General features: G+C 55.3%; 2 protein-coding genes across 9 annotated transcripts in view; one reads left to right on the forward strand and one right to left on the reverse strand.

The window, feature by feature from the left end:
* The window catches only part of SHANK1 (SH3 and multiple ankyrin repeat domains 1), a 45,728-nt gene extending 37,166 nt beyond the window's left edge, over positions 1 to 8,562 (forward strand). Inside the window, 3 exon segments of the mRNA XM_025424129.3 lie at positions 1,152 to 2,557; positions 2,559 to 4,291; positions 6,140 to 8,562. Coding sequence (XP_025279914.3) covers positions 1,152 to 2,557; positions 2,559 to 4,291; positions 6,140 to 6,854 — 3,854 coding nt within the window. The 3' untranslated portion in view covers positions 6,855 to 8,562.
* Positions 8,563 to 9,475: 913 nt separating this feature from the next.
* Positions 9,476 to 17,604, reverse strand: C1H19orf81 (chromosome 1 C19orf81 homolog). Of its 8 annotated transcripts, none has more exons than XM_025424131.2 (6): positions 17,519 to 17,604; positions 16,789 to 16,856; positions 12,439 to 12,511; positions 12,216 to 12,336; positions 10,653 to 10,792; positions 9,476 to 9,838 (listed from the first exon to the last, which is right to left on the reverse strand). In XM_025424131.2, the coding sequence occupies exons 1-6, from the start codon at positions 17,527 to 17,529 to the stop codon at positions 9,643 to 9,645; spliced, it is 609 nt and encodes a 202-aa protein (XP_025279916.1). In that variant the 5' UTR covers positions 17,530 to 17,604; the 3' UTR covers positions 9,476 to 9,642. The 8 variants fall into 8 exon arrangements, with proteins under 8 accessions (XP_025279916.1, XP_035567143.1, XP_025279915.1 ...); XM_035711250.1 differs by having other exon boundaries at positions 16,793 to 16,856; positions 17,459 to 17,580; XM_025424130.2 differs by having other exon boundaries at positions 17,459 to 17,580.
* Positions 17,605 to 22,964: the final 5,360 nt, after the last annotated feature.

Below are 22,964 nucleotides of genomic sequence, written 5' to 3' on the forward strand. Positions count from 1 at the left end.
TAAGTGCTGTGGCGGGGGTGGGGGGGGAGTAGAGTAGAATAAGAGATCAGGAGTGCTGACAGGCAGATTCGAGCTAAAACATGGAAATGAAGGGGAGAGCCATGTGAATATATGGTGATAAGGTATTCCAGGTAGCAAGAATGGCCAAGACAAAGGACCTGAGGTAGGATTGAGCCACCATTTGCTCAGATGGGGGAGACTATGCGGTGGGAGATCAGGAGCACCGCTGGGGGCCTGCTAAGTTTCAGATGCCAGAGAGCTATCCAAGTAACTGAGTAATGGCATTTGGATATAGGAGCCCGGAGCTCAAGGGAGCTCAGGGGAAAGGCCTGAGCCCCAGGACTTAGGTGGGAGTCTTCAGCAGAGAGATAGTGAATGAAGAAGGATGTAGGCTGAGATCCCCGAGGGGGAGAGTAGTCAGAGGAGAGAAGGTTAAAGACTGGGAGCCCTGACAGTGATAAAGTAGGCAAAAGTAGGCAAAAGACTTCACTCTTTCTATCCACTCAGTCCTTTTGCTGATTGGGTCTAGCTCTTCTCCCACTTCCAGCGTCCACAGTCCACCAGTGTGAATTTTGCATCTGTGAGGTCTACCTGTATCTCCTCATTTACCTAATCTCTACTACCTGTAAAGCCACCCAGCATTGCTTACCTATAAATTGGCTCTGGTAAACGTTAGCCTCATCCTAAGTAGTTCCGTCTGTGAAAGCACAGGTTCGACGTGCTAATATTTTATTTCTGCGTACACATGACAAGAAATCTGTAACTATGCACCTGTAAACATGGCATCTCTCCCTGGCCCCAGGCACTTTCCACTCACCCCAAGCCACCGCTAACGTAGGAGGTGTCTTTGCGGGAATTAGGGAAAGGCGCCCCCTCCTGGCCTAGGGAGGAAGTTCAGCTGAATTTCGCCCCTCCTCCTCTTGCTCCCTCTGCCGGTCGCTGGTGTGCAACGCACGCCCCGTATGATACGGGAGATTTACCGCAGTTGGGGAACTCTGGATTAATTCATGTGAGGTTCTTAGCATATACTCAGTTGTGTATTATTATTATTATTATTATTATTATTATTTCATTAATATTGTAGTACTATGGGATAGGGGAGGAGGGAGACCCTCCTCCTCCCCACTCCTGGAGCCACTGTATCTTCCCAGGGGCTGCTGAAGATGATAGACCCTACCTAGCACCCCCAGCCATGAAGTTCAGCCGCAGCCTGTCTGTGCCTGGCTCGGAGGACATCCCCCCGCCGCCCACCACGTCCCCACCGGAGCCCCCCTACAGCACACCTCCCGCCCCCTCCTCCTCTGGCCGCCTCACCCCATCCCCCAGAGGAGGGCCCTTCAACCCCAGTTCGGGTGGCCCCCTCCCCTCCTCTTCCCCTGCGTCCTTTGATGGACCCTCCCCTCCCGACACGCGCATAGGGGGCCGAGAGAAGAGCCTGTACCACAGCGGGCCCCTGCCCCCCGCCCACCACCACCCGCCCCACCACCACCACCACCATGCCCCGCCCCCCCAGCCTCACCACCACCACGCCCACCCCCCTCATCCCCCCGAGATGGAGACGGGAGGCTCTCCCGACGACCCCCCACCCCGACTGGCTCTAGGGCCCCAGCCCAGCCTGCGCGGCTGGCGGGGCGGCGGGCCCAGCCCCACTCCGGGGGCCCCGTCCCCGTCGCACCACGGCAGCGGGGCCGGCGGCATCGGCTCCTCCCAGGCCCCAGCCCTGCGCTACTTCCAGCTGCCCCCCCGGGCGGCCAGCGCGGCCATGTACGTGCCAGCCCGCTCGGGCCGCGGGCGCAAGGGGCCCCTGGTCAAGCAGACCAAAGTCGAAGGCGAGCCTCAGAAGGGCGGCGGCCTCCCCCCCGCCCCCTCGCCCACGTCCCCGGCGTCCCCGCAGCCGCCGCCGGCCGCGGCCGCGCCCTCGGAGAAGAATTCCATCCCCATCCCCACCATCATCATCAAGGCTCCGTCCACCAGTAGCAGCGGCCGCAGCAGCCAGGGCAGCAGCACCGAGGCGGAGCCCCCCACCCAGCCCGAGGCTGCGGGCGGCGGCGGCGGCGGCGGGGGCGGCGGCGGCGGCGGCGGCGGCGGCTCCTCGGCGCCCAGCCCCGCCCCGGCCATGTCGCCGGTGCCGCCGTCCCCCTCGCCGGTGCCCACCCCCACCTCGCCCAGCGGCCCGGCCACCCTCGACTTCACCAGCCAGTTCGGAGCGGCCCTGGTGGGGGCGGCCCGCAGGGAAGGGGGCTGGCAGAACGAAGCCCGCCGGCGCTCCACGCTCTTCCTCTCCACCGACGCGGGCGACGAGGACGGCGGCGACAGCGGGCTGGGCCCAGGGGCGCCCCCGGGCCCCCGGCTGCGCCACTCGAAGTCCATCGACGAAGGCATGTTCTCCGCCGAGCCCTACCTCCGGCTAGAGTCTGCAGGCGCGGGGAGCGGCGCCGGCTACGGGGCTTACGGGGCCGGCAGCCGCGCCTACGGGGGCAGCGGGGGCAGCAGCGCCTTCACCAGCTTCCTGCCGCCCCGACCCCTGGTCCACCCGCTGACAGGCAAGGCCCTGGACCCCCGCCTCCCCGCTCGGGCTGGCGCTGGCCGCCCGAGAGCGGGCGCTGAAGGAGTCCTCGGAGGGTGGTGGGCCCCCGCAGCCCCCTCCAAGGCCCCCATCGCCCCGCTACGAGGCCCCGCCGCCCACCCCCCACCACCACTCGCCCCACGCCCACCATGAGCCAGTGCTGCGTCTCTGGGGGGCCTCACCACCCGACCCCGCCCGCCGGGAACTGGGGTACCGGGCGGGGCTGGGCAGCCAGGAGAAGTCCCTTCCGGCCAGCCCGCCAGCTGCCCGACGCTCCTTGCTGCACCGCTTGCCCCCCACGGCTCCCGGGGTCGGGCCCCTCCTCCTGCAGCTGGGGCCCGAGCCCCCGCCCCCGCACCCCGGGGTGAGCAAGGCGTGGCGGTCGGGCGCCCCCGAGGAGCCAGAGCGGCTGCCCCTACACGTGCGGTTCCTGGAGAACTGCCAGCCCAGAGCCAGCGGGCCGGGGGGGAGGGGACCCCCCTCGGAAGACGGGCCGGGGGTTCCGCCGCCCAGCCCCCGCCGCTCTGTGCCGCCCTCGCCCACCTCCCCGCGAGGCGGTGAAGAGAATGGGCTCCCCCTGCTGGTCCTGCCGCCCCCTGCTCCCTCTGTGGATGTGGAAGATGGCGAGTTCCTCTTTGTGGAGCCCTTGCCCCCGCCTCTGGAGTTCTCCAACAGCTTCGAGAAGCCCGAGTCGCCCCTCACGCCCGGGCCTCCCCACCCGCTGCCCGATCCACCCACCCCAACCACCCCATTGACCCCCGTGCCACCACCGGCTGTTGCTGCCGCACCTCCCACCCTGGACTCCACGGCATCCAGCCTGACTTCCTACGACAGCGAGGTGGCCACACTAACCCAGGGGGCCCCCGTGGCTCCTGGGGACCCCCCTCCACCAGGCCCGCCAGCGCCGGCTGCCCCTGCTCCCCCAGCCCCCCAGCCTGGCCCAGACCCGCCGCCTGGCACAGATTCGGGTATTGAGGAGGTGGACAGTAGGAGCAGCAGCGACCACCCTCTGGAGACCATCAGCAGCGCGTCCACACTGAGCAGCCTTTCTGCCGAAGGTGGTGGCAGCGCCGGAGGCGGTGGCGGTGGTGGTGGCAGTGTGGCAAGTGTGGCCAGCGGGCCAGAGCTTCTGGACACATATGTGGCCTACCTGGATGGCCAGGCGTTCGGGGGGAGTGGCACTCCTGGCCCACCGTATCCCCCACAGCTCATGACTCCTTCTAAGCTCCGTGGCCGGGCTCTGGGGACCAGTGGAGGCCTGCGACCGGGCCCCAGTGGAGGACTCCGGGACCCTGTCACTCCCACCAGCCCCACCGTCTCCGTGACAGGGGCTGGAACGGATGGGCTGCTGGCCCTAAGCGGTTGCACGGGACCCTCCGTGGCCAGCATGGCTGGGGGTTCGGTGGCTATAGAGCCAGAAGGCCCCGCGGTGCCCTTGCCATCGGCCTCCTCTCTGCCTCGGAAGCTGCTGCCCTGGGAGGAGGGCCCGGGCCCACCGCCACCACCCCTGCCCGGGCCCCTGGCCCAGCCTCAGGCCTCAGCCTTGGCCACAGTAAAAGCCAGCATCATCAGTGAACTCAGCTCCAAGCTTCAGCAATTTGGGGGTTCCTCAGCAGCTGGTGGCGCTCTGCCCTGGGCCCGGGGAGGCAGCGGGGGAAGCGGGGACAGCCACCACGGGGGAGCCAGCTATGTCCCTGAGAGGACCTCTTCGCTGCAGCGGCAGAGGTGAGCCGGGGCTGGTGGGTATGGTGATGGAGGCCACGGGGGCCAGTGCTGTAGGCACCAGAGCCTACCTTCCCCATAGTTGCGTCCTTTGAGGGTCCCAGGTGGCAGAAAGAAAACAGAAATGAGGCTGGCTCGCAGAAGTCTGCCCTCAGAGAAGCATGCTTTCACAGACACCTTATCTCAGTGTAGCTTTTGTGGTCTCTTCCCCATCACCATGACAACCCACATCCCATGATGAACAAAAAAGTTATTAACAAGAGATCGGAGCACACCTTGGGGATGTGTTTCCTTGGTGGGTTGTCAGTTCTGACAGTGCTTGAAATCTGTGAGTCCCTTGAACCTGGTGTGGTTCAAGACTAAGATGCTTTAGGGTGCAGCAGTTTGGATTATGGGTGAGCCAGGCTCCTTGGGCTTTGGTCTCAGCCCCAGGCTTCTAACTAGGTGACCTTAGGCAAAGGAATGGGCCTCTCTGTACAAGGGGAACAACGTGGTGCCCACCTAAAAGGATTTTTGAGAGGATTAACTGTGGGTCATTGTTATAATTCCGATTGGGGGAAGGGAGGAGCCTCTTACCAAAGCCCAGAGAGTATAGTTGGAAAAATACGGGAGAGTGAAGAAGTTTCCCAAAGCAGCTAGCTTAGCTAGGACCACCACAAAGTTTGAGCTCATTCAGGACCTTCTAGCCTGAGGGGAAGTAGAGTCGCATTCTTGATGCAAGCAGACAGAGTGGAGAGGTTTCTTAATCCCCTTGCCCTCGCCCATCTGCAGAGCTCGTTCTAACTCTGAGGGTCTGACGTCCTTACAGTGGTACTCGAATGTCGTTTTATCAGGCCTTTGAGATCTTAAGGCAACTCGTTATTTTTTTAATATTCTGGGTAGAGGAGAGGATGCTTCATCTAGTTGACAGATAAACGAGCTATTGACCACCTACTGTGTGCTGGGTGCCCTTCTGGGTGGAGGACCCTACAGTAGACAAGATGGGCAAAGCCCTTCCCTCTTGGAGCTCATAGACTAAGAGGCAAGGATGGGGGATGGTTAGAGAAGGCCTCTCACTAGCAAGAGGAGCAGAAACTGGAGGAAGGGAGGGAGCAAATCCCATGGCTACCTGGGGGACGTGAGCTAGGCAGAGGGAGCAGCCAGTTCAAAGGTCCTGAGGGAGGACTGTTCTGAAGGGAGCAAAAGGGATGAGGGGAACCTTTTTCTCCCCTTGTTTCTTCTCTCTTTCATCTCCCTCTCCTCATCTCTCTCCCTCTCTCTCTCTCTCTGTCCCCTGTCCCCTTCCATCTCTCTCCCTGAATGCTCACCCTCTTTTTGTTCCTCTCTCACCGTCTCCCTGTCTTCCACTCTGCTGTGACTGGCCATAACCCTATAGGCAGTTTAGAGTAGTGGTTAAGAGCTCAGACTTTGGTGCCATATAACTGGGCTCTGCCACTTCCTGGCTGTGTGTCCTTAGGCAAGTTACTTAACCTCTCTGTGCTGCTGATAATAATAGTAACCTGCATCAGGGCTGTCATGGGGAATACACTGAGATGCGATATGTAAAGCACTTAGAACCATGCCTGGCACACGTGAGCATCAGTAAGTGGTGGCGATTATTATTATTATCACTTAATGTCTCTTTTTCTTTCATCTCTCTTGACTGTCACCCTCTCCCTGTCCTCTCGTTCTTCTGTCCTGACATGTCTTGCCCCCTCACTCCTTCTATCTCTTCCCATCTCTCTTCTCCATCTCTCTCCCCCGCTCCTGTCTCTCTTCGCTCCCCTACGTCTCGACCTCTGCCTCCTTCTCACCCCGTCATTCTCCTCCAAACCCCCCTTCCTCTACCCCTGCCCCTTTGTCACCTTCCAGACTCTCCGAAGACTCCCAGTCCTCTCTCCTCTCCAAACCCGTCAGCAGCCTGTTTCAGAACTGGCCCAAACCACCTCTGCCGCCACTCCCCACAGGAAGCGGGGTCCCCCCTTCGGCCGCTGCAGCTCCAGGAGCCACCTCACCCTCAGCCTCCTCCTCCACGTCCACCCGCCACCTCCAAGGCGTGGAGTTCGAGATGCGGCCACCTCTGCTCCGCCGGGCCCCAAGCCCCTCACTGCTGCCCGCCTCGGAGCACAAGGTCAGCCCTGCACCCAGGCCCTCGTCCCTGCCCATCCTGCCTTCCGGACCCCTGTATCCGGGCCTCTTTGACATCCGTGGCTCCCCAACCGGAGGGGCAGGAGGCTCAGCTGACCCTTTCGCCCCTGTCTTTGTGCCACCCCACCCCGGGATATCCGGGGGGCTTGGTGGAGCCTTGTCAGGGGCCTCCCGCTCCCTTTCACCGACCCGCCTGCTTTCGCTGCCCCCGGACAAGCCCTTCGGCGCTAAACCTCTGGGGTTCTGGACCAAGTTCGATGTGGCTGATTGGCTTGAGTGGCTGGGCTTGGCTGAGCACCGAGCACAGTTCCTGGACCACGAGATTGATGGCTCCCACCTGCCCGCCTTGACCAAGGAGGATTATGTCGATCTGGGTGTGACGAGGGTGGGCCACCGCATGAACATCGACCGGGCTCTCAAATTTTTCCTGGAGAGGTGATGGCTGGCCTGGACGGACCAGCCGTCCACAGAACCCTTGAGCCTACTGGCCTCTTGACCTCTGACCCCTGACCCTTATTCTCTCCCCCTGGGCCAGGGACTCTGCTAGAACTGCTGTGCCCTGCCCTCCTCTCCCAAGGCCGGAGGTCACCAGGTGGCCTGATCCCGGCCAGACATTTGCGCCTCACTGAAGGGGGTAGCTGACACAGACTGTGTGTGTATGTGAAGCAGGGAGGGTGGGGGGTGATGGAGGAAATCACAGAGGGGGATGGAGCAGGAGGGAAGGGTCGGTTCTGGGGAGTGGGAAACAGACAGAGCCATAGAGGGTCAGCCCTGAGCCTGATTGGAGGGGGGTTGTCCCCGGCCGCAGGGGAAGGGGGTGCCCTCAGATTCCACCACCTGCCGCCCCTCTAACCACCCTTCCCCCCCCCTCCAGGCCCCTGGGCTCTCCCCATCTTCCCCTCTCCCCAGCACACACAGCAGCCCCTCCCTACCCCGGCCTCTTGCACGCTCCTTTGCACGCCTGCTTGTCTCTCCTCTCCCTGGGCTACAATTTTGCACAAATTTACCCTCTCGCTGTCTTGCACACTCCGCCTTCGCTTCTGGCTCGCGAGGCCCTCTCAGCGCTCACACACACCCTGTTTCGATAGCACACATTGCGTTTCTTCTCCCACATTCCATACCCTTCCTGTCTCCAACTCTTGCCTGCCTACTCTCCCCCTTGTACTACCCTCCCTTACACACCTGACTTCTGAAACTCTCTAAACCCTTGCTGCAGACACACTTGGGACACCCTTTCCCCTACCCACTCACCAGCTCTGTGTGCACATACTTTTTCTGTGGAACACACCTGCCTTTGTTCACCTCTTGCTCATTTGCTGTCCCATGCACCTCTCCTGACACACTCGCGGCCATCATCTCCAAGCATTTCCCATTCTTGGTCTTGAACCTCCATGTTCTCACTCTCCCCACCTCTCCCTCTTACACTGACACTCCCATGCTTTTCCTTGCCCCTCCCTTCCTCACACCATTACTTCTTGTCCCACATTGTGTACAGGAACTGATTCTCAAATGCCCATCACCTTCCTCTTTGCCAGGCTCCCACTCCTATGCACCCTTCTTTTCCACATCTGTGTCCTGCTTCATCCTCAGCTCTTCCGTGAACTTACTCTTGCACACTCACTCTTGCACACACAGCCTTCCTGGCACTTCTGATGCTTTCCTGATGTTACCGCACACCGTGGCTTTGCTGCACACTAATTCTTGAATTTCTACTTGTTCTTGTCAGCTCCTGGGTGCCTTTACGCACCTCCCCAGGGGAGCTCCACCACCTCTCTCCTTTTGCACACCTGTCTCCTTCCACAAGCTCTTGGGCTGTATTAGCGTTTCTTTTCCTAGCATCCTTATTTTTCATTCCCATGGATGAACAACTCTTGCTGACATTCTTACCCTGCATGTTTTCTCACCTTTTGGACATTCCTTTCTCCTTCTGGCGAGAGAAGACCCTTTCTTGCTCACCATGCCACCTTTTCTCCCTGCTTCAGTCTGTGACCTCTCGCACATCCCTCCTCTCGCTTTTCCTAGTTCTTCCCGGATCATCTCTCTATCCATTTTGCACGAAGATTCCACCTACCCTCCTAACCTTTCCCTCTCTCCAAGAAATTCCTTCTCCCTCCAGCATGGCTGTTCCTGCACGCTTCCCCCCTCCCTTTATTCCTGGGGCTTGGGAATTTTAAGCCACCCTTTCCCCTGGGAAGCCCCCTCTCCTACTGTGGGTAAAGGGGGGAGGGCATTGCCCTCAGGTCCCCCCCATGTTCAGCTGCCAAAGAAGGGAGCTCCCCCTCCTTTCCCCAAGCCCATTCCCCCCTCTGCTGCCCCCTACCCCCCGAGGGGGGGGCGCTCCGTCCATGGGGGGGAGGGTGCTTGCAGCCCTCTCCCCCTCACCACGTCAGGGATCTGCGGGGAACCTTGCGGGAGGGTTGTGGGAGGGGGGAGGGGTGGCAAGGAGGGGGGCAGAGGTCGCGCTGGGCCCCTACCCGCCCCCTCCCCCTTGTCGGATGCCCCCCGTCCGCAGGGGGCCTGCGCGGCGCCCGTCTATCAAGGGCTTGTTCATTTTGGATGGGTGCCGCGGGGTTGGGGAGGGTGTAGGGGGTGGGGAGGGGGGAGGAGAGGTCGGGGTGGGAGGGGGAAGGGACTGGATGGGGGCAGCGCGGGGCGGAGAGGATAAAGCAAAAACAGGAACAATAACAAAAGAAAATACAAAAAAAAAAAAAACAACCCTAGAACAAACACAAAAAAAAAATCCAGAAAAAAAAAAAAAAACCTGAAATAAAAGCCCGAGAATTGTCTTCCAAGGGGGGTGGGAGGAGAAAAGAGGAGGGGGGCGGATGAGGACGTCTGGTTATCGCTGAGACAGGAATCCGCATGGGTTGAAAGCCCCGGAGCCCGGGTCTTCCCTCTCGAGAGCCTCAGTTCATCCCTCAAGGGATTGGGACCCAGGCGTCCATTTGCAGGGACTGGGGGAAGATGAGGGAGGCGGGATTATATTATGGGGGTTCATCCTTACCCCCTATCACCTCCTTCCCCCTGAGTCCCCACCAAGATTTTGCAGAGAGAAATGGCTTTTGTACCAGGTCATTCTTTATAATTAAACTCACAGTATCCACCCCCTCGAGCCGGCCCCGCCTCCTTCCTGGGGAGGCAACGCCCCCTTCTCTCGGGGGTTCGGGGAGGGTCGCCCGAGCCCGCTGGGCGGTGTGGAAGCGCAGCCGGGGCCCGCCCCCTCCGTGTCAGTCCTCCTCGGTCGGCTCCGCCCCCAACGCCTCGAGCATGCGCTGCCGGACGAGGGAGCGGCGCAGGTGCAGGCGGTAATCCGCCAGCAGCAGCTCGTCGTGGCGCACCAGCGGGCGTGCGACCCCGCGGAGGCAGATGCCAGAGCGCAGCAGACGCGAGCGAGTCTGGAAGTCCGTGACCGTGATGAGCCACCTGCGAGGGGGCGGGGCCAGGAGGACAGGGACGGGGCGGAGAGCGAAGGGAATCGCTGGTGGTCCCGGCCCCGCCTTTGATTGTCGGAGGGTCCCTGCCTGGTCCCTGTTCGTGTACCCACTCCGGTTCCTGAACTCGCCGCTCTGTCCCTAAAGCCCTCTGCAGCCCTGCCCTCTCGCCGAGGTCAACCCATCCTTCGACCCTGACGCGGGTCATCATGGGTCCCCTCTTCGCTGTCTCGGGCTGTCCCCTAACTGGGGACTCCATCTCTTCAAACCGCCGCTCCAGGGCCGGGTCCTTCAGTGTATCTCTCAGGCCTGTCCCCTGATTTAGGTTTTTCCGGGCCTCGCCCCCGACTAGACTCTCCAGGCCATCTGCCCTCCCGATCACTCCTGATCCCACGCCCTCAAGGTGCTGGGTCCAGGCTCCGCCCCCTCGGAGCTGCCTTCCCAGGCTCGGACCCCAGACCTCGGTAGTGTCCGTCCAGGTCACCACCAGGTCTCCCAAAGCCCATTTCCTCACTCAGAATCCCGCCTGCTCTCCGATCTCGCCTGGCCCTGCCCCCTCACCCCATTCACTCTCCACTTGAGCCCCTTCCCGGTTCTCACTCAGCGCCGTCGTCCGCCGTTTCACCAACACGGCCCCTCCCGGGGGCCTCCGGACCCAGCCGCCTTTCTTTTCTGGCCCCGCCCACTCAGCGCCGGGCTCCGGCTTCGCCCTCCCACCGCGCACGCTAGGCCCCGCCCCTCGCCTCCCCCACTCCCGGCCCCGCCCCTCTCATTCCCTCCTGGCTCCGACACCGCCGCAGGCTCACCTGTCCCGGCGCCCCGCAGTCCCACAGATGACATTCATATTTTCAAAGCGGATGTTGCTCACGCGCCCGCCCTCCATGGCTCCGGGTAACTCGGCCTCCAGAGCCTCCAGCACCTCCAGGTGGGTAAGGTCCTCCTCTGGCTGCAGGAGTCAGGGGAAAGAGCCTCAGCATGGGACATTCAGGTTCAGTCCGGGTTCCGAAGTCCCCACCCTGGACCCACCTGCAGAACCTGCCAGAACCCCAGGTGGCATTTGAGAAGCAAGGTTCACACTATCGCTCTAGTCAAAGCGAGAGCACAGGTATCTCTGAGATAGAAAAGCATCTACCTGTCATTCTAGGTTATTCTCCAAAAATCAATTCGTAGCGGGCCGACTTGCCAACAGTAGGCTTAAATGACTCACCAATTTAGCCAACTTTACCAATCTACCAAAAACTTTTCCAGCAACCTGCGCTGGACGGCAACCTTTTAGCAGCTCTTGAAGATACCGCAAGGATTTCAGTTGTACGTTTTTCCTTTTATGTTCCTATTAGCATTTTAAGGAACGTTCAGTTGTAAAAATAATAATATAATAATAATAATAAGGATCATAGGGGTATTGATTTCTTGTCATTCAAAAACATGGATCACTAACCACATCTTCAGCATGAGATTACTGTGGTGATATACCATCCTCAGAACATATAAAATTGCTGATGAACTAGGATGAAATCATGAAATTGGTCACCTCCAGTAAGGCAAGCTGTGGATTTATGTGTGGGGGAAGTGGGGTCCCCTGTTCAGAGACACAAAGGAGAGGAGGGATGTGCTGGGAATGGGTTCCCTTAACAAGGACAACAATCTCTGTGTTGGGTTCAAGTCACACGGATCAGCTGAGGGAGTGCCTCTGATGCCTGTGCCTGGCACATGGGAAGCATCCTATTTTTTTTTAAGATTTTATTTATTTATTCATGAAAGACAGAGAGAGAGGGAGGCAGAGACACAGACAGAGGGAGAAGCAGGCTCCATACATGGAGCCTGATGTGGGACTCGATCCTGGGTCTCCAGGATCACGCCCTGGGCTGAAGGCAGGCACCAACCCGCTGAGCCACCCGGGCTGCCCGGGAAACATCCTATTAAGGTGCTTTGAATTTACCAGTGAGAACCTCCTCTGAGTGTAGGGATTGCTAGCAGATTTGTACACCGAATGGCCAGTTCACGAAATGTGCCAAAAACAGGGGCATTATCTTTTGTCTTTGCTATGTTTGCAAACTTTACAGAATTTCATGGTAGATGGATTAACAGGACTCTGTATTCCTCAGTCTCCCTTCTCTGCCCTCTCTTTCTCCCCTTCTCTCTGCCTCTCTGAGATCAGCAGTGATAAATGTGATGATTGCCCCTTGACAGAGTCATAATCAATTTTCAGCAATCTAAAACATGGTGCTAAGCCCCCAGCTGGTAAGCCTCAGAGCCTAGATTTAAACCCTGTCCATTTCGTTTCTGAGCCTGTTCCCTTTCTGGCCTCCCAGCCAAACTGTGCAGAAACTCAGGGCCCAGAGTCGAAAGGGGAAGCGGGGGCCACTCACTGAGGTCTCCATGCACAGACAGAGAGGCTGGGCAGCGGGTGGTATGGGGAACTTCCGGATGCACGGGAGCTCTCGGTCCAGTGCTTCATATTCTGCAATGACCTGGCGCAGGTACTGCTTCCTGGGGAGAGAAGGAGCGGGCAGGGACCTCCGAAGTCACGGGTTGCTGTCATCGCACTTGGGGGAGCTGAGATCAGAAGTCATAGGGCCAGGGACCACTCACGAGGATTTGACAGGCCTGCCCAGGCCCCGGACCTGCATCTCTTCTGGGGTCTCTCGGTCCACAAGAAGGGCTCCTGGGGGTGAAGAACCCAGTGTCAGCTGCCCTGAGCACTCCTCAGGCCTTGTTCTGCCTAAATGGGCATCACCAGGTGGTGTCCATGCCACTCCCAAATAGCTCTTATGCTAGTTACTAAGCTATTGCCTCTCAGCCCCCAGCAACTCCCTTCTGCACCCACTCTGTCTGTGATCCCAGTGCTGGGACTCTACCAACCCAGTGCTCTTCCAATGGCTGGGTTCCTTTTAGGCTCTGCCTGAAGGGGGCACCAGAGAAAGAGAGAGAGAGAGAGAGAGAGAGAGAGAGAGAGACTTTGAGGTGGGAGGAAGAGGAAGGGACTTGCCCAGTTTTTTTTCCTGTTCCAGTCACCCCAGCCCAGCAGCAGCCTTTGAATCCATTTGGCGGTTTTCCCAACACTCTCAGAACTGGCCTCCTGATTGCAACTAGACTGTTGCCAAATCGGAGCCCTTTTAGGCAATTCCTCCATTGACAAACAGGCCTCTCTTATGGCCAACTGCTAGTTGTCCCACATAATCCATCTTTCCCCTCCTCTGCAGTCTTAGAGTTTGACCCAGCACACAGCCAGCCGCCTGGCTAGAGAGAACAGCTCCCAGCATCCCTTGCAGTTGTGCGTGGCCATGTGACCCAGTTCTCACCAACAGCGTTAGGGGAGTGAGGAGTGCAACCTTGAAGTCTTTTGTTTAAGAGATTTCTTGTCTTAGGCTTGTTGCTCCTTCTCTTGCACTGGAATGTGGAGGTAGCAACGAGCCAGCTTCGGCCACGCCAGAGCAACAATATGGAGGGAATCTGGGTCCCTGAGTCATCTCACAGGGCTGAGATGTCCCACCAATCCAGACTGCCTGCCTCCTGTCATGAGAGAAATACACTCTCTTCTTAAGGCCATTGTGTTTGGGGAGTGTTTCTTTATTACAGTAGGTGAGCAAAGAGGAGAGGAGCTCCTGACAGCCAGGGCGCATTCCTATCGGACACAAACAATTTCACACCACACTAACGTCGGCCAAGGCCACTCTGTGACCATGACATGCCCAGACCAAGATAAAAATAAGAGCAGAGTCATGTCTCAACACGACACAACATGAACACCATCCAAACCATGAAATGACCAAACATCCTCCTCCTGGTTCAGAGCTGCTGTTGCTGCTTCGCCACCCACAATGTTAGCTCCATTCATCCCTCCTGCGTCATAGGCTTGCCTCCACTTCCTGCCAGCATCAGATCCAGAGCAAAGCCTGCTTCCCTCAGTCCCCCAAAGTCACCTAACCCAGCAGCTCCAATATAATAAGTCCTCCCTTACACCCTTCTACTAAGACATCCCGGGTGTTATGGACTCCCTCGGTACAAGTCAATAGATTCAGTGGTGTGCTAGTAAATGTTTAATTAATATCACTCTCTCTGTCTCTGTCTCTTTTACGTGTGTGCCCGCGCGCGCGCGCGCACACACACACACACACACACAGATTGTAGCATTTGTCAGTTTTCGCACTGTCAGTACTCCCACCATGACCACTTTCATGCTCCCCACAGTTTTAACAACCAGCTTGCAAAATTTAAATCGGCTCTTGTGAGCAGATATGGGCTGTCTCCAGCACACATCGCTATGTCACAGCTATGCTTCTGGCGGTCTTTGACTCAGCTTGTACCATAGTGAGTCCCCTTCTCTGGTCCCCATCTTCCCACCTCCCATCTGTTTCCACAGGGCAGCTGGGGTGATCATTCCATCACAGCACCCCATGCTTACAAACCACCAGTGGCTTCCTCTTGCCCTCAGGTTACAGTCCTCCCTGAGGTGGGGACTCGCTCCTCAGTGTGTGATCTGGGGAGCCCTACCTTGTTTGAAACACAGCACGTATGAGGTGAGGGAACTGGGGTCAGGGGAATATTCTGTGCTTCACAGTGGTTTGGGTGAGATCAATCCAGGCATTTGTCAGAACAGATTGAAATATATTTAAGATCTCTTCGTTTTAAGTATGTAACTTGGAAAATAAATTGGAACCCAAAAAAGAAGGAAACACAGCATTTCAGGGTCTGCCCCAGACCTATGGGATCAGAATCTGCATTTTAACAAGACCTCCTTTGAGAAGCGCCAGCCCTGCATGTGGTCGCCCCTGTTGACTTCTCTGATTATTTTCCTCGAGCTATATATACTGGCTTCCCCTCCATCACACAATACATCCCTCCAACATCCCTCCAACACAATAATCTCCTCAAATCTGTCCACATAACAGTAATAATAACTATATGTTTACAATCATTTTTAAAAAGCCAAGCTCTTGGGACTCCTGGCTGGTTCTGTTGGTATTGTATACAATTCTTGATCTCGGGGTTGTTGAGTTCAAGCCCTTAGAGCTTACTTAAAAAAAAAAAAATCATAAAATAAAAAGCCAGTCACTTTCAAAGTGTTTCCCATTGCATCCTCATGACAACTTTCTGAAACAGCAGAGTTTCACAAATGATGAAACGGAAGCATAGAGAGATTATGTGACTTGCCCAAGGTCACACAGCCTTAAGTGACGGAATCAGGATAAAAATCTAGGTGTCTGGGTCCAGACTCTCTGTGTTCTCAATCTCCCCAGTCTACTGCCTCTCACTCCGTTCTTGTCTAGGCAAACTGTCCTGCCCTCCAAGAACTCCTAGCCTGGTGGGGGAGGAAACAGTCACTGTAACAGAAACAGTCACTGTAAAGGGCAATACAAGCTACAGTGGAGGTGTCACGAGGTGAAGGCAAAGTCTCATCTAGGATTAATCAGAGGAGTCTCCTTGGAGGAGGTTGTATCTATAGTGAGGCCTAAGGAATAAGGAGGAGCTGGTCAGATAAAGAAATGGCGGGAGGTGGGGGTACCTGGGTGACTCAATCAGTTAAGTGTCTGACTCTTGATCTAAGCTCATGTCTTGATCTCAGTGTTGTGAGAAGAGATCATTTGGGGGGTTCTTAAGATGAAGACCTCTGCAAATGATGCCTGGAACTGTGGCAGCCATTTTGTGGTACACAAGGTTTTGTGCAAAGGATACATATCCTAGGGCCAAAAGGCAGGGGAATAAAAGCTGGGTTCTCAATATCATCATCAAGCTGCTGACTCAATCAAACCTACAACATACCCCACTTCTGGCTTCTTTTGAGGTGATAATAGTTCTCCTATTCTTTTTTTTAAGATTTTATTTATTTATTTGACAAACAGGAGAGAGAGCATAAGCAGGGGGAACAGCAGTCAGAGGGAGAGGGAGAAGCAGGGTTCCCCCATGAGCAAGAAGCCCAATGTGGGACTCAATGCCAGGACTCTGGGATCATGACCTGAGCCGAAGGCAAACACTTAACCAACCAAGCCACCCAGGTACCCCTGGTTCTCCTATTCTTTATACTACATTAAGTCCAATTTCTATTACCTGCTGCCAAATGCATCCTCACCAAGGTGCTACTCAATAAATGTTGATTGAGTGAATAAATGAATGAATGAATGACCCTACTAAAGTAGGGTGCCTGTAGTGAGCCCTGGAACATGAGCCTCAAATTGTCAGCTGGTGACAGACCACTCAGGGTCTGAGGCTGAAGGGGCTGGGACTCTATCCTGGAAGTGATGGAGAAGGAAGAAGAGGTATGAGTGGAGGAGGGACAGGGTCAGTGCTGGCGGTCAGAAGACCCCTCAGGAGCCAAATGGGGAATGAACTGGAGGGGGGAAAAGGGGGCCAGGAGTTTGGTAGAGAAAGCATTCACATGGAAGAGGATAAGACCTGAGCTGGGGCTGCGGGGATGGAGAGGTGGACACGGGGCAAAAGCAGTGGGCAGGAAGATGGGTCTGGGGACTGATGGATATGGGTGGAAATGGGAGCAGAGGGCCAATACTGGGGTCTAGCCCAGTGACCAGCTTGGTAGTGGGACCACTGAAGTTGGGAAGCAGGGAGGAGTGGTTTGGGGGGAAGCTGTTGAGCTCAGCATGGGAGAAAAAGAGAGTGTGAGGGACCAGGGCAGGGTACCTTGGAGACAGTGGCCTCTGAAGAGTTGAGAAGGTCCCAGAGGCTCATAAGAAATAGTTCTGGGTCCAGGCCACTGGCCAGGGAACTGCAAAGGCTCATGGATCTTTGAGGTCCAAAGGGTGCTGCCCAGGAATCTGGTCAATGTCAGAGTCTGGGGTGGCTCTCTGCTAGGTCAGTGCCTCGCTTAAGGCCACACTGTAAGCCAGGATTATCACACAGCACATGGATAACGGACCCCTCCTCCTCCCCCCAACATACACACACACACACACACACACACACACGCACACGCACTCTGCTCAATACCTGCCTCCCTGTACATGCTGGGGTTGCCCACGGTGGAGGAGCACAGGGTCTCCACCTCTTGCTGCATCCTGGGAAGGTGGTTGAGGGATGTCTCAGGAGGATGGGGAGGAGAGCCCTGACGGGGCCACCCACCCCAGCTCCTTCTCCCCGCTGCTGTCTTCTCTTTGAAGCCCCCAGGGTAAAATATGAAAGAACTGGAGGGCTGAGACCAAATGGGAATCCGGGTTCCCCTAACCTCTGGGAACCCAATAAGTCCCAACTCCTGTGTGCTCTGATTCCTTCTTTGCCACTTTCCTGCTTCCTCTGTCTTTTCCTTTGTCCTCAACTCCCTGCCTCTCCTTGCCTCTCTCCCTCGCTCATCCTCCTTCTCTCCCCATCTCTCTGCCCCCTTCCCACCCTCTCTCTCTCCCCATCTCTTCCCCCTGATCTCTCCCCATCTCTCCTCCACTCTTTCCCTTGATTTCTCTGCTCTCTTCCCCGCCACTGCTCTACCCCTCCCTCCTTCCATCCCCCCAGTCTCTTTCTCCCCTAGTTTCCCCAACATTTCCCCAGCCCTCTGTCCTTCCCTCTCTTCATAGCCATCTGCCTCTCTCCAAGCTTACCACCCTCTCTCTGTCTCCCTACCTCTCTCCCCACCTCTCTCCAGTCTCCTCTTCCCATTTCTCTCCACCTCTCTGCTCTCATAACTGGCTCCCCAGCTCTGTGTCATCCTCTTTCTGGTCCCACTTGCCCTCTGCTCATCCCTGTCTCACGCAGGAACTGGTTAGACACAGGCCAGATTCAAACAGAAACTGGATTCTATATGGGGGAGGGAAAAGTGGGGGGAGGGGCCTGGTTGCCATGGTACCTCCAGAGGGAGGGGGAGGGGCTGGGGGCTCCAACTCCTGCCTCTGAGGAAGGAAGGAGCTGGGGTCCTGAACCTCTAGTTCTAAGGGAGGAGGGGGTGGGAGTCCAGATTCCTGGTTCCAGAGGTGGACAGCCTGGGGGCTCCTGGGCCCAAATGCAGGAGTGAAAGGAGTTGTGCCACACAGGTTTTCCTTAGGCAGATCTTTCTTTGTGTCTGCAGAGCTCTCAGCAGAAACTGCGGGAGTAGAGGCTGGACTTCCTTCGTTACTCTGTCCCCCCATCTCTGTCCCTGTTACCTGCACCTCTGGTCCTCTACTCTCCACTTCCAAATGGTCTCTGCCTTGACTTGATAAGCACAGGCTCTCTGCTTTGGTTATCTGAGTGATTTCTTCAGGGGTGAGCTTAAAAAACAATCTAGGATACAGAGTTCACCCTTGGACTTTTACTGGATCTGTTATAAAGGAGGATCTTCCCTTTTCTGCTAAGCTTGCCTGACTGGTCAGAGTCTAGGTTGGAGCTGCTGGGAGCTCTCACATCACCATACGGGGAGGAAAGGGGAGGAAACGTGCAGAAAGCAAAGTCAACATGAGGAAAGTAGAGATCAAAGATGCAGACAGATTTCATTTTTAAAAGAAGATTTTATTTATTTATTCATGAGAGACACACACAGAGAGAGAGGCAGAGACATAAACAGAGGGAGAAGCAGGCTCCATGCAGTAAGTCCGATGTGGGACTCGATCTCTGAACTCTGGGATCACGCCCTAAGCCAAAGACAGACGCTCAACTGCTGAGCCACCCAGGCTTCCCGACACAGACAGATTCCTGAGGTTGATTGGGATACCTGGATCCAGTCATGCCTGAACCTTTCATCTACCCAATTAATTTCCTCTTATGCTTAGGTCTCTGTCATTGGCCATTAAAACAGTCCTCCCTTAAATAGTCCTCGGTGGCCCTGACTCCCTTTCAGCACCTTCTTGTCTTTCCCACTGAGCTGTCCTTCTCCATTTCCGGTGGCCAACTCCATCTCTATAGGACAGGGGACATCTTCCATTCCCGTGACCACAGGTGACCACCTAGTCCCCACAGCCTCTTAGTCCCCGGGCTCCATCCCTCCTGCCTCCTACCTCCCTCTGCTGCTTCCTCTCTTCTTCATTCCCACAGACCTGACACTCAGACTTCATTCTCTCCTGCCTGGGCCCTTGCCCCAGCCTTCCTCCTGCCCTCCCCTCCTCATTCCTTTTCCTGCAAGGTGTTTTTCTGCACCCAGAGCTGACTCTGCTTGTCACCAGCGTGCAGCTCTCCCATGGCTCCCCAGTGCCTCCGGACAACACTGCAGCCTCTCAGCCAGGCATTTGAGATCTGCAGTCTGGTCCCACCCTTCTCTCCCACCTGACCCCTTCAAACATTCTCCAGTCCCTTCCCCACCACTCCTGTTTTCACTTTCCACAGCCTGTGCCCTCCATCTGGAATGCTCTTCTCCACCTCCCCATGCCCAAATATCCTTATCCTTTATTTTTTTTTAATTTGTATTTATTTATGATAGTCGCAGAGAGAGAGGCAGAGAGAGAAGCAGGCTCCATGCACCGGGAGCCCGACGTGGGATTCGATCCCAGGTCTCCAGGATCACGCCCTGGGCCAAAGGCAGGCGCTAAACCGCTGCGCCACCAGAGATCCCTCCTTATCCTTTAATAAGAGCTCAAATGTCCCCTCCTCCAGAACCCTTCTTTGACTCCTCCTCCTGCCAGCTGTGTTTTTTGTCTCCTTCCTTTGCACATTCTTTGTCTCCTCCTTTCCCCGATCACTGAACATGGTCCACTCTGTCTTGCTCAGGGATTTGGGCCTGCGTCTACCTGCCCTGATAGACCAGCGGGTCCTAACTTATCTATGACTCTCCAGTATCACCCCATTCAGGACGTGTTGAGTGAGTCAGTGAATGACTATTTCTCTCCCTCACTGTGGCCCACTCTCAGCAGCCCCAACCCCATTTTCCCTGTCCCTCTTGGGCCTCATGAAGCAACAGAGGGTTCAAGAAGAGAACATAGAATGGACTCTGGACTCAGACCAGCATCAAGTGCTATGTCCAGACTGTGCAACCTTGGGCAAATGTCTTCCCCTCCCTGAGACTAGTTTTAGCTGCCTCTTCTGGAGCTCTCTTTCTTCCTTCTTTGGGTATCTTCTCTCTTTCCATCTCTGTCTCTTTCTTCTTTCCTCTAGAGTCTGGCTCTCTGTTTCCATCTCCCTATGTCTCCATTTCTCCCTATATCTTTATTTTTCTTGGTCTCTCATCTCTAGAACCCTGTCTCCTCTCACTTTGTGTCTGTATTTGAATTTCTATGTCATAGATCTCTGACTTTCTCTGTTCATCTCTTACTATGTGTCTCTATAGCTTTCTGCCTGTCTCTGTCTCCATTGCTCTATTTCTCCATCTCTGTTTCTCTGTGTCTCTCTATCTGTCACTTTCTCTGTCTTAGCCCTGCATGCCTCCCTCTACCATTCACCTCATCTCTCTTGGGCCATTCCTATCCCACTCCCTGGCCTGGCTCACAGCCTGGGACACAAATCCCTTAATCAGCATTTTCCTCCTATTCCAGAAATTATGTCAGTGCCGCAGTGGGGGTAGGGCCTGTTGTAGCCCTGGTCAGAGGGTTTGCCTCCCTGCATCTTCATCCACACGGGCCCTAGCCAGCTTGACCAACTTCTCAGTATTTGTCCTCTCCAGGGGCAGCACCAGGAGAAGAGGTGAATCTTTGTTTACACACATGTGTGCATGTCTCTGGGTATGTACCTGCATCTATTTTCAGGAATATTTGTGTGTAGTTATTTATGCAAATTAATCCATCCATCAATCCACCCAACCATCTACCACCTACCCACCCATCCACCCATCAATCCATCCATCCATCCATCAATCCATCCATCCATCCATCCATCCATCCATCCATCCATCCATCTATCCATCCACCCACCCATACATACACACATCTATAGGTTCCTCTATTTATTCATGCACTTGTTCACTCCTTCATTCAACCAATCAATATTTATTGGGTGCCTACCTTGTGCCAGGCAATGTGTCAGGCAGCAGGGATGCAGCAGTAAACAAAACAAAGTACTACCCCCATGGAGCTTATATGTCTGGCAGTCCTCAATGAGCCAAACTCCCTCTTGCCCTGGCCTCACATAGGCTATTCTTTCTCACTGGTGTACTTCCTGAGGCTCCCACAACATCTTCACCTGGTTTATGCCTACTTCCCCTTCTGAGTTCAGTTCAAACATCACTTGGTCACTTCCTCAGGGAAGCCTTCCATGACCTCCTCAGACACATAGCATTAATTCTAATACATATAGTTTTTTGAAAGTTTTAAGCAATCTCTACTTAACCCAATGTGGAGCTCCAATTCATAACCCTGAGATCAAGAGTCACATGTTCTTCCAATTGAGCCAGCCAGATGCCCCCATATAGATAGTTACTTGATGATTGTACGTCTCCTCTACCTAACCATGAACCCTCACGAGGTTGGGATTTTTGTTTGCTTTGTCCTTGACTGAACCTGGTGCCTAGAGCAGTGCCTCGCACACAGTAGATGCTCAGTAAATTAAAACAAAATTATTTAGGATGCCTGGGTGGCTCAGTTGGTTGGGCGTCTGCCTTTGGCTGGGGTCATGATCCCAGGGTCCTGGGATCGAGTCCCATGTCAGGCTCTCTTCTCCATAGAAGCCTGCTTCTCCCTCTAACTCTCTGTCTTTCATGAATGAATAAGTACAATCTTAAAAAAAAATTGTGGTTTGTTGGGCAGCCCAGGTGGCTCAGCGATTTGGTGCCGCCTTCGGCCCAGGGTATGATCCTGGAGACCCAGGATCGAGTGCCGTGTCGGGCTCCCTCCATGGAGCCTGCTTCTCCCTTTGCCTGTGTTCCTGCCTCTCTCTCTGTGTCTTTCATGAATAAATAAATAAAATATTTTTTAAAAATTTAAAAAATTAAAAAGTGGTTTGTGTGTGTTTGTTTAAGAGAGAGAGAGAGAGCACATGAGCAGGAGGGGCAGAGGGAGAGGAAGAGAGAACCTCAAGCAGACTCTATACTGGGTGCAAAGCTCAATTCGGGGCTCCACCACAAAACCCTGAGATCACAGCCTGAGTTGGAATCAAGAGTCCGATGCTTAACCGACTGCACCACCCAGGCACCCCTATGCTTACTAAGTATCTGAGTGCATGAATGGAATTAAATGAATATGGAGGACTGTGTCTCCTGGTTCCCTCCCTGTCCGGTATTCTATGCTGTTCTACACATCTAGTGGTCATGACAGGCAAGGTTCTCAAACTTCCTGGATGCAAACAATGTAGTGGCTGAATGCAAGGGTCTAGATTCAGACCCACATGATTTTGAACTTCAACTTTGACATTTCCCAGCCTTGTGACCCAACAGGGCATTTCCTTTCTCTGAGGCTCAATTTCCTTAATGTCAAATGTCAGAGACCTGGGATTGGAATCTGGCTTCGCCATTTCCCAAATCACAGGTACGACCAGTACACTACAGCTGCCAGCCAATGAGTAGATGTCTCTTTGGAGATGCATCATGGTAGTCTGGCAAGCTCATTTGTGTACACGTCTCTGAATGTGAGCATTGCTGCACTTCCTTCCATGTACCTCTCCTGGGGAACGGGGCTGCCTGTGGACTCTTGGCAGGCCAGTTGGGTGTGAGGGTCTGGCTGTGAACAGGCTCTGAGCTGCATGGACCTAGGTGCATACATCTGGGCATATGCCCCCCATGCAGGCTGCTCTGGGTGCAAATGCAGGTCCATTCCATCGGGGAGAATGAAGAAGTACTCTGGGTAGGATTCAAGGTGAACCTGGGAGGCATTTCTGGGGGATTCTACAGTGTGACAATGACTACAAATGTATATATACATAGGTAGCATTATGTAGGGAGAGGGTAGAATCTAGTTAGAGAGGGAACTTGTCTTAAGCTGCCTTGTCAGAAGAAGAAAGTATTTTTTTTTACTTAGAGAGTATATTTATATGAGTGTCACTGGGGATGGGGGGAGGGGGCAGCACCAAAGAAGATTGCAGGGTCTCCCAGACACCTCTGAAAGTTGCTGCTGTGACTATGTGGCTCTGGATTGTCTCCATGGGATTTGACCTATGGACCTCAGTTTCCTCTTCTGTGAAATGGGAACAGCAAAATTGCACCCACCTAATAGGGCCAAAGTGGAGATTAAATGAGAAAATGCTTTCAAAGCACATAGAGTCAGTGCCCAGATCACAGTCAGTGGCAATTATCATTAACTTCTATTAATATGGCAGTGATTCTTACTTGCTGCTTTTGAGAAAGA

Source organism: Canis lupus, chromosome 1, assembly GCF_003254725.2.
Source record: "Canis lupus dingo isolate Sandy chromosome 1, ASM325472v2, whole genome shotgun sequence".
NCBI classification, from domain to species: domain Eukaryota; kingdom Metazoa; phylum Chordata; class Mammalia; order Carnivora; family Canidae; genus Canis; species Canis lupus.

What these genes read in the sequence shown, in the direction of transcription:
- C1H19orf81 (XM_049108729.1), bottom strand. Translation starts at nt 17,472, where the DNA reads ATGAGAGCAGAGAGGTGGAGAGAAATGGGAAGAGGAGACTGGAGAGAG. An exon ending in GGAGAGAGGTGGGGAGAGAG is followed by an intron (nt 16,857 to 17,412) that starts GTAGGGAGACAG and finishes CCACCTTCCCAG; the next exon opens with GATGCAGCAAGAGGTGGAGA. An exon ending in GTCTGTGCATGGAGACCTCA is followed by an intron (nt 10,793 to 12,215) that starts GTGAGTGGCCCC and finishes TGACTCCTGCAG; the next exon opens with CCAGAGGAGGACCTTACCCA.